This window comes from Magallana gigas, chromosome 10 (genome assembly GCF_963853765.1).
Source record: "Magallana gigas chromosome 10, xbMagGiga1.1, whole genome shotgun sequence".
Taxonomy (NCBI): Eukaryota; Metazoa; Mollusca; class Bivalvia; order Ostreida; family Ostreidae; genus Magallana; species Magallana gigas.
In genome coordinates this window covers 5,217,962-5,229,112 of record NC_088862.1, presented here as the reverse complement: position 1 = coordinate 5,229,112, position 11,151 = coordinate 5,217,962, and the positions used below count along the sequence as shown (strand labels likewise).

Genomic DNA, 11,151 nt, shown 5'->3' with positions numbered 1-11,151 from the left:
GTTTGCTTGTACTATTCATATTTTGTTGTTTATAATTATTCCAGTTGACATCATCTGTTCAAAGTTTGTTCATTTGTAAAGCGTTTCATACCAAGAGAGAATGTAGCCATACCATTGTTTGTTGATGAATGTTATCTTGTTCTTTTTGGCTTACAAACAAGACTGTCAGACAGATCTTGTTACAGTGTTTTTGATTGGATGAATGTGATTGTTAGCCTTATTTTGATTGAATGACACATAATAAGCAGTCTGATTGGCTGTTTCACATGTGACAAGTGCTGTGATATAATTTACAACAGTAGCATCATTTAGATAGTTGTAAACATTGTAAAGAAATTATTTAGCTCAATTAATTGAATTGACCTGCTGAAGACTTGAGAAAAACCTTACACATCTGAGTACACTGTATATATACATGTCAAGTGCTTCATCACCTCAGGTCATGATTTTCATGGTTTTCGGGTTTTAAGGAAATGGGTAAATTTCCCAAATAAGGTTGTGTGATTGTCCAAAAAAAAAATTCACATTAAAACAAAATCAAGATTTCTTGTGTTTAATTTTTTTTACAAACAAATATTGTTTCAATTATATAAAATGTTTGATATAGTTTTAACTAAAAATTTTTGTTTAATTGATAGTATAAATACTGCCTTAAAATTGAACATAAAAAAGTGGAATGTTATTCAAAACTGTACAACTAGCAGCGATTTAGAATAAATAGATGCATTTTGTCAGTGCTACTGTCATATTAAGAAATCTTCCCTTACTCATAATTTAATTTTGTTTTTAGTAAATATGTGTATAACATGATCTCAGTATTTTTTCACTTGATTTGTAAATTGAAATACGAGTGTATGTCATTATATATGGGATATTAATATTTTGTTTTGGTATAAACTTACCAGTAACTTCTAAAGGGTCATAGTTCAAACAGTTTAAATGAGAAAAGAAAAGCTTTCTTGTTGCTTCTGGCCAAGGTTATACTGATTTAAGAATTTCTTTTTGAAAAGCTTTATTTAAAACTATTTTAAATTAGATATTTCATTTGGGATGGGGGAAGGTAAAGATTAATCAAGGGTGAAACTATGCAACCCTCACTTGTATTTGATTTGTAATTAGCACAGTAAGTTTGTAAGTCTACTCTTTTTTTCTTTTGATGTTTTATTTCAATGACGACTGTGGCACAATTTTCTTGTAATATTGTTGTTGCTGCTGGGTATGTTCAAAGACTTTCACTTCTTCTATTTTTAAAATAATTCCATTGTTATGTTTTCATCAAATGTTCATTATTTTTTCCTTGCACCAAGAGCTACATTTATTAAGTTACACAATTTTAAAAAAAATCATTTTTGGGAAGCCATTAAAAACAATTAAGGTTTCTAGAAAATGTTCGTTAATAAAATTTGACAGATCTATAGCTAGGAAAATTCAGATATTTCTTCATTCATTTGAACTTCATCCACAATTTGTATACAAAGAAATTTGGTTCTTATGCAAGACAGAGAGGGAACGAAAGTCACAAATGGGGATTTGACAATTATTACTCAAGATTAAAATGTTGTAATAAAAGAAAATGACAATAAAATGTTGAGAACTCTTTCTTTGTAGTTTTCTGTGTTAAATTAAAAATGTAGGTTCAATGTCAACAAAGGTGTTGGAATCACTTAGGTACATCAGGTGATTCTTGTATTAAAGAAATCTTCGAAACATTTTGATCTTAGCTATTTTCAACCAGTAGCAGTTTTTGGCATGCAACTTTAATCACAGATATTCTTTAAAAATTGAATAACGCGCACTGGAAGAGGAAATATTTATGTGCATGATACCTGAAAATGAATGATAAATATATACAAATGCTTTAGGCTCCAAACTATTGGTTCGGGGGGGAGGGGGTCATATTCTAACTGAAAGTTGTGAATTAAGGTATCCCCCTATTTTAATATGGCAATAAAACTAATAAATGCTGCAGCATTTGACCAAATGCGACGTGCATGATAAGCAATACATTTAATTAGTTTTCTTTGGCTCTGGCAAATTAAGAGGGGGTCACCCCTCCCCGAACCTTCGGTGATCAATATTTAAAAAAAATAATTATAGTTTAACTGCAGAAAAACCAGTTTCTGTGGTTATTCATATATAAATAGTGCCTGTTTGGGAGGGTAACAGTTGAAATTGACACCCCGAGAAAACCATTGTCAACCGACGCGAAGCGGAGGTTGACAATGGTTTTCGAGGGGTGTCAATTTCAACTGTTATCCTCCCAAACAGGCACTATTTATTTTGTTATACTGAATGTCTTTTTTAAAATTTTTAAGAAAATTTTACTGCTTTTATATAGGAATAACGTGAATTCTACAGCGAACCGTACGCGCATAATTTTCGCGCATGTAACATTTTTTAATGTTACCCGTTGCTAAGTGTGTTGCTAACGCTGAGGGTAATATAAAATATTATTAACTGCGTCTTAACCAATCAGATTTCAGTATTTAACATGAAAGTATAACAATTGATTTTATGATATGGCAAGTATAGCTAGAATACTTCAAAAAGGCGTTTAAAATTCTGCCAAATCCCGACCACCAGCTCATTTCCCCATCTCTTCAACAAATCCCACACTATACTGGTACTTTTTTAGTGTATGTACGTATGTCATTGCTGTATATGTAGATGGAGGAGAAACTTGTTTTATTTTTTAATATTTGGATGCAGATGGCATACAATTTTCCATTTATTGGAAAAAAGTTCTAAATGAGAGATTACACTCAAAATAGTCCATATAGTTACACATATGAACATGCAGCAGTATGGTCAATCCTCTGTATGATTTAAAAAAAAACCTGGTTGCCTATTTTTAATGAAATCTAAATCAGCCTTAAACAACCAGTGCAATATAGTAGAATACTTACATTCACCAAGTATGCTTTCCTTAATATATATTACGAAAAATAATTGCAATCCTAGTTCTTTAAAAACTGACAAGACTAAAATGTACATGCACTGTTTATCGATTGGTCGTAAAGTTTATCTGGCAAAGAACAATCACGAACTACACGAAATAATCATGATGCCAGACTCAAATTTTCCATAGAAGTCAATTTGGCTGTTTTTTTTAGCTAATGTAATGATGTAAAGTAACAGTAATTAAACTAATTTAGTTAATTTTACTTAATACTGTTTACAATCAATTTATCAATTTGTTACAAGAAAAATGTAAATATATGTATAAATGATACAATACTTTCTTTGATGATGCGGGTGGGTTTAATGGTCTCCATTGGCGAAAAAATTTACATAACGCACGTTATATATTTTTTCTGCAACGTCGCCACCTTCATATCCCGCATATCATCATCTCACAAAAGAAAGCATTTTTTATTTAAATGAATCCTGTATAAAAAGATTTTGTAATTTTTCTTTCAGAAATTCTTATATTTATCATTGAGTCTTTTTTAGCAGGTTGATGTTAATATAGTCAAATCACATATTCAGCATTGCAGATCTTCAGAAGAATAACTGTTTATATACATAAGATAAAATAATACACAAAACCAGACAGACGGACACCAGACAAAAAGTGCATGATCAGAAAAGTTCACTTGAGCTTTCAGCTCAGATGAGCGTATAATGTAGATAACATATTAAACTGTTCACCCCCAGTCCTCCCCTCCATTAACTATTTAAGTCAGAGTTTCAATAAACTAGCTCTTGGATATTTTGGAAAGAGGGATAACTCTATTTTACGTGATATTTTCTCGAGTGTATATGACATTTCAACTTTCAATTACATTTGCAGTTAGTGTGGTCAGACCGGTTCGAATACTGGCGCCAGATAGCTCAGCTGGTATAACATCTGACAAGAGATTCAGGGGGTCCAGGTTTGCACCCCTATCTTGTTCGCAATTATTTCTCCCATCCTGTTACATTAATTGCCATACATTTTTCCAGGTAATTACTTTAAATCAAGTTATAATATTGAGACCTTTCCAAATTGAATGATCCATACAACTTTAGTCGACTCATATGAAAGATGCAACTCAACTGCCTTTGTTTAAAAATTATGTTCAACACATTCCAAGTTATTGAAATTGAATAATTATTCAAAATGAAACTTAACTATGTTTTGGTAATTTTTTTCCTTTTTAGCTCACCTAAGCTGAAAGCTCAAGTAAACTTTTGTGATCACATTTTATCCAGCATCCATCTTTCTATCTGTCTGTAACTTTTTTACATTTTCAACTTCTTCTCAAGAACCACTGGGCCGATTTCAATTAAACTTGAGTGAAGAAGATTCATGTTTATTAAAATGAATCTTCTAGAGGGACTTGCACACGATTTGAGATCAAAAATTTTATTTTTGTTTTTTATGTATAAAATGGTGTACTGGTGCATATTAAATGATTGACCAAAATATTGAATGTTGAAGTCAATTAAGTTACAAGCGAGATACATAGGTAAGAATTGATTGTTATGTAAACAAAGCTCGAGTTGATCTTTTAGTTGTTTACAAAAATGTAATGTAGAGAATTACCATTTCTAAGACAACATGACATGTAAAATCAATTTAAAATAATTTAATATCTTCATAAGTACTATTATCAACAAGTGAAAGATACATTTAATTGAAACTCACACCAATACAATACATATGTAAAAAATGACAATATTAGAGCTTTGTTAAAACAAAGATTTATGGACTCCGTATCTTGCTTATAACTTGATATTTGACATTCAAATTTTGACATAGCATTACATATTGTATAAACTTCTATATTTATCAGTGTAAACATTGAAACTGGAAAAATAAAATTTGAAACTTTTTAAGTCAAATCGTGACCAAGTCCTTTTAAGGAAGATGATTATGGTATTTTCAAAAATTTAAAAACATTTTGCCAGTAAAGCTGGGGACTATTTTTTATAGGAACTATTTTGTATATGATTCCATTTTGATTTTAATATTATGTCTATTGTTGCTCAGGTGAGCGATGTGGCCCATGGCCCTCTTGTTAAGACAATGAATGAGGTATGAAGTGCAATCTAATTAAAAAACAGTTTGAGAAGCGGTAGCGGATCCAGAACGTCTAATTTTAATTAGATTGTATGTAGCGCAAAGTATGCTCTTCCTAATTTGATATTGTATACCGGTATACGATTGAACAATTATTCAGAAACATCAGGGGATCTAAGATCTTTCATTTTTTAGGCTTGTTTTTCTTTACTTCAAGTAAAGATAACTTGATTTTACTTTCATCAGTCCTTGAATATACCGGTATCGCAGAGTTGCTTGTGGTCTGCACTTGATAATGCAAAAATTTACAATTATAGGTACCGTGGGTATTTAATACAAACAATTAATAAACATATATAACAAACAGCTTAATGGTACATAAATCATATTAAGTAATGCAACACTGTGATGATTAAATCAGTTTACATTTTAGATATGTGTAAACAAACTTTGTTTTTGTAAAGTTTATAAATTCAACATTTTAATCTGCAGACATGTATTAATAAAATACATTCAATGAATAAAAACATTTCGCTTTCACTTATCACATGTATACACAAAACAATCCGTCTGTTTACACAAGTTATATCAATATACACTCAGTTTGTTTACATCTGTTATACTAGAATATTCATTTTATTATCACATTTATAATAACTGCCACAGTAAATATGTTGGTTTTAACACATTTTTTATTTGTTATATTGTATTTTCTTCACTTTACCTGAGTTTAACTCGGCCACAAAGAGGTTGTCCCTGGAGTCCACACATAAACCCCATGGAGTCTGTAATTGACAGTTGTCAATGCAGCGGAGGAACTGTCCATCCTGGTCCAGGATGTGGAAGCAGTTGTAGCTGTCTGCTATTAGGATGTGACTCTTGCTATCTGTAGCGATGTCACGTGGATATCCCAAGATAGCACTAGAGGGATTACCAGTGTAGGTAAACCGGAGTTTCCCGGCCTGGTTGACCACCACTACTGCACGGGCGTCATAATCTGACACACAGATATCTAGGTTTCTGTTTTCACAGATGAATTTAAGGATACCTGTTGAAAAGAGAGGTTGTTTTTTGCTATTGTATTGAATACTTTGTTTCTCCGTGGAGCCAATGTAACGCATAACTTTTGTTTGTTTATTATCATCACCGATAACGACAACCAGGAGGTCACCAGAGGAGGTACTACAGACACCGAGAGGTCTCCACCACCCTAGTCTGATCGCTGTCTGTATCTGTGTATTCTTTATTATTTTGTTTACAGTTCTATCATATCTATCAGTATAAACTAGATCCCCACTCCTTGTCACTGCTATGTCCTCTGGCCTGTTCCTTGACTTGGTTTGGACTGACTTCACCAGTTCACCCTGCAGGTTGTAGAGTCTCATCATTTTGTCACCACCACATGTCCAAATGTCTCCATTACTGTGACATGACACATGGCGTAATGGATTATTATGTCCAAACTCGGTGTTTATTTCTGTGATGACCCGTGGTACATTAATAAGCGGTCTGTCTGGGGGAGAGGACTCTGCATCAGGAGAATCCATTGTGTTGCCATGTTCTTCTGTTTTGATTGATAATGCTGACAGAGAACCAAACTGTTGATAAAGCTGTTCTTTGTTTATTTTCTCAGGGGTAAATCTTGGTAAGGTAGCTGTGTGTTTAGGGGGCAATCTTCTAAATTCAGCATTCCTGGATTTATAGGCAGAGACGAGACTGACATCATTTGAGTTAAGTAACTTCTTCAGATCAGCAATGCTCTGTTTGATTTCAGAAAAGGTGCGTGTGATTTGGTTTTCCTCTTTATTTAGTACAGCCAGATATTTGGACTCCATTTCATCAAGATCTGATTTCAGTTTCTTGATTATAGTGTCTATTTCTCTGTGTAAGTCTTTTCCATGTTTGTCAATAGCTTTTGTCAGTTGTTTGGAGTTTTCATTCAGACCAGCTTTCTGAATTGGGATGATAGATACAATCTCCTCATATTGAGGATAGATGGATTTTTCTAGTTCTTGTAAATCATTGAGTATGATTTCCTTTTGGTTTTCCAGTGTTTCCACAATTTCAATAAATTCATGACCTATGTGTTCTTTAGAAGAAGCACACTTTACACAAATAGGAATGCCGCATTGTTTACAGAAAAGATCACATATTTTTGAGGAATGTTTTTGACATTTCGTGGTTGATCCGCGCTTTTCAAATGGCACCACTTTGTGTTCTTTGGATAAATCTGAGAGATGTTTCCCCACACATGGACTACACAGATAGTTGTCACAAATGTCACAGCATATACATTCTGGAGGGGGTACCGGGGTTTCACAGAGATCACACCGTAACACATCCTGGGCACTACGTCGGGGGTCCATGCTCAGGGACCTCGATGGAATTTTTCATTAAAAGAATTCTGTAAGACATTATAATTTAATTATTTTAGTTTCAGTTTTAGTTGTTGAACATTCGCTTATAAGTCTTAATTTTACGGCAAAAAATGTGAAATCTTGAAGTTGCATGTGTATCATTTTAAGTTCTAGATTATGACCTACTAGACATTTCTACGTTTGGTCTTGATTTTATATATAGACCAGTTGCTAGTTGAACAGTTTCCTGCAGATTAAATACAAATACTTACTACTTGTTGTGCACCACCACTTATTCGTTAACAAATTATAAATCTGTACAAGTTTAACATGACGTAGTTTGTATTTTTACTTCCTGGTCTAGCGTTACCATCACGTGATTATGTTAATGACCCCTTTAAAATCAAAGAACTGAAAGTACTCGAAAGTGGTTAGCCTGCTTGTTAGAAAAAATTGCCAGATTTCTTATTAAAGTCATTGCAGTAGTCTTCATTACAAAAAAAAAAGAAAAAAGAAAAAAAATCACTGTTAGACTACCCGATTTATTCTCTTTCATGAAGTACCAGTGTTTTTTTTCCTTCTCAAAAATGATTAAGGAAGTATGGGACTCACGATTTTGAATCTACCGCGCAACTCTAAATGACGTAAACCAATTCGCGGTCGTTAAATCTGTTTGTTCAATTCTAAGGTATTAAACAATAAAATTTATAGTGGAAAGGGTTTTATAGGTTTTTTTTAAAAAATAAAGCGTGAATATAAAGGATAATAAGAGTTAATTTAACCCAAAATATTTTTTACGACATAAATATCGGCTCAGTTTTCGGCAATGCGGAGGAAACGTGGATTTGATTTTGAACGCTGAGAAGACCAATCGCCACAGAAAGGTTGGTAAAGTTCAGAAAAAGGATGGTCTAATGCGAACGTGGACACTCTCTTGGGCATACCAATCACATATTTTGATATTACAGCTGAAAAATTCTCATCAGAGATGGAGGAAGATGACTCGACGTCAGTAAAAGCGATCTGTCCAGGTTTGACTTACATTCATTGATAGAGTAAAAGTATTGGTAATCTCAGCAGGATTAAGTTCGTCGAGACTGAAAGTTTTTGATAGACGTTTTTTCAGATTTTCAGTTTCGGCGAATCTTGCTGAGACTAGAGTAAAAGTAAAATTTGTATGGACATCATTGAATTTTTCTTATATAAATGCTATGGCGTTGTAATGCACAAGCATTGGTATGTAAGATACCTATGCCTATTAAAGTAGGCATCGTACACATTCGTAAGTAAAGCCCCAAGTACCTGAGATGTAATTTCATAATAAAAAAAAATAATTATAATTATTTAAACAAGTTTTTGACAGTATGCCACTATGGTTCAATACACATATCAGAACACAGTGGAATTCTTTGTCTCTCATTATTAATAGTTAAACTTAATTCTAACATATATCAGAATTTGTATCATGTCGTCACATGTTTCAGATAATCAGATGTTTCCAGTAGTCGATTTTAAATGTATGGTTCAAAATGATGTCATACCACACATACGAAATCTCCTGTCGTCTCTATGCATATTCATTAGTAAAATTATCTGGTATTCAATTTATATTTATACTCTGTCCCGAGTTTTTGCTTCCACTACTTTTCACTTGATACTTTGATAATCATAAATACCTTTGAGTTCAAACTACGTTCATCCACTATTATAAAAAATGTCCAGATTATATGTTTTGAAACGCCCCCTCTACATGTACCTCTTCGGGTTTCAATACACATCCCAAAATAAAAAGTCTGCTGAGATTTTGCATTGCATCAGCCATAAATAAGCCCGGATGATAACGTTGAATAATTGTGCGAGGTGTCTGGAGTACTTCCGAATGGAGAAAAGATGTAAACATTTCCCATTATAAATCTCTGTAAGAAATTTGTTTTTGTTCCTGTGAACTTTTATGAGTGAAAAATGATAATTTATCAATTAAGATATCTTGGATATTTTCCCTTTTATCGACTTCAACAGCATTTCTTTCACAGCTTGACAGGTGTGTGTATTTTTATTAAAAATAATCAAAAGGTGATGGAAGCAGACTATAAGCTACAAGTTGAAACTGCAAATGATGATGACTTTGATTTTGTATCAGTAATTTCTGATGCTATATATGAGTGAGGTTAAAAATGATTTAGTTTTGATAGAAATTGTAAACTGACAGCCATTAATATGTGTGGGGTTGAGTTAGACTATTGGAAACCCATGATGTCGGGAGATGTATTTTAATTAAAATAGAAAGACAGATTGAACAATTTATGTAATGATATACACTATGGTATACACATTAACTCATAATTTACATATTGACAGCAAAATAAATTTCAAATAGGTGTAAAATAGATGTCGAGTACAATGTCAAGTTGTCAACCTCATATGGTGTCTTTTTTTTTCTGTTAAAACACTTTTACAGTGTCTGGAGTTTTTGTGTGACTTTCAGTCTTTCAAAATAATGCTCCCTCAGAAATTACTTTTCACAGTCCCATGCCCTTCTCCATGTTGAAATATTTGCATTTATCTGATTGGAGAACATCTAATTTAAAAGTAAAGATTTCAGAAGTCATTGTCTTATATTAAGTAAAACTATTCCTCTCTTAGTAAATATTATTATGTTTGTTAAATCTGAGTTAACCTTAGAGTCTGTTTATGCCTGTATAATATCAAGTACATATGCATATATTTTTTTTACTGATCAACTTTGCAACCAACTGGTGTTCCATTTAAAATTCTCTCATGGTGCAAAAATTCCTGATTATGTAACTTAATATTACAGATGTTGACCATGAAGAAGTTGTCCAAATGTCTGATTGTGGTTGGAGACAGTGGAGGAGTTTGGTGGAATTAGGGATGTAAGCAGATACGCATTTAAGAGAGCTCGATGGTCGGGGCCATTTTTAGACTGTATTGATCTCCTATTGAAGAAGAGCTATATATAGAAATATGCTGGTTGGCAGAATAGATAGAGAGAGTGAAGTCATGACGGTTTATCAGGTATTTGATAAATTACTAGTACATAAACTACTGGGTAATTTCGTTTGGTACAGTGTATCACTGTGATCGGTTTAATTTTCATGGATTTCAAGGGTATACTCTTTCATATCAACAAATTAAAGCCCCCATACAGTAAGGTAAAAGTATATGTATTATTCCATATATATTTTGACTGAATCCTTAGTCCTAGAGATTATCACTGTGCAATATATTTTTTGTCATTTATTTTATTCTTTTTAATACTCTAAGCATGAGTGTGGCAATTGAAAGTCTTTCATTCATTTAAAAAGTTTGTTTATTATATCAGTAAATTCTAAATTATATAATTTTTGAATGCCATGGAAATCGAACTGCATGTAGTTAAATAAACCCTGAATTGTACGAGGCCTAGTCTTTGTGAACCATAATTGTACATCCTAAGAAATCCTTGTGTTTGAATGTCACAACAGTTTTTAGATATTTCTCTATGTATAAGTATTTGAGTGATGCTATTTCCCATCTTTCAGATCATTCATCTGTGATCGGGACATTTTCTGGAAAAATAGAAAACTTTTCAACAAGATCGAAATCCTGTCGCACATGTACTTTGTCTCTCAATTCCAAATCAACACCTCCTCCACATGATTGCATTATCAACTGGAACGGGAAGTTCTATGAAGGCCATGGAGAGTGACATGATAGAAGAGATGGTCAAGGATGTGAATGATGGGTCTATTTGTATAAAGACAAAAGTTGGTGATGAAGATAGCACAA

At 32.8% G+C, this 11,151-nt stretch overlaps 1 protein-coding gene across 1 annotated transcript; it reads right to left on the bottom strand.

The window, feature by feature from the left end:
• Positions 1 to 5,394: 5,394 nt before the first annotated feature.
• Positions 5,395 to 7,715, bottom strand: LOC136272372 (E3 ubiquitin-protein ligase TRIM71-like). The gene is made up of 2 exons (XM_066073846.1): positions 7,635 to 7,715; positions 5,395 to 7,409 (listed from the first exon to the last, which is right to left on the bottom strand). Exon 2 carries the CDS (start codon positions 7,369 to 7,371, stop codon positions 5,698 to 5,700), a length of 1,674 nt encoding a protein of 557 aa, XP_065929918.1. The 5' UTR covers positions 7,372 to 7,409; positions 7,635 to 7,715; the 3' UTR covers positions 5,395 to 5,697.
• Between the last annotated feature and the right edge of the window lie 3,436 nt (positions 7,716 to 11,151).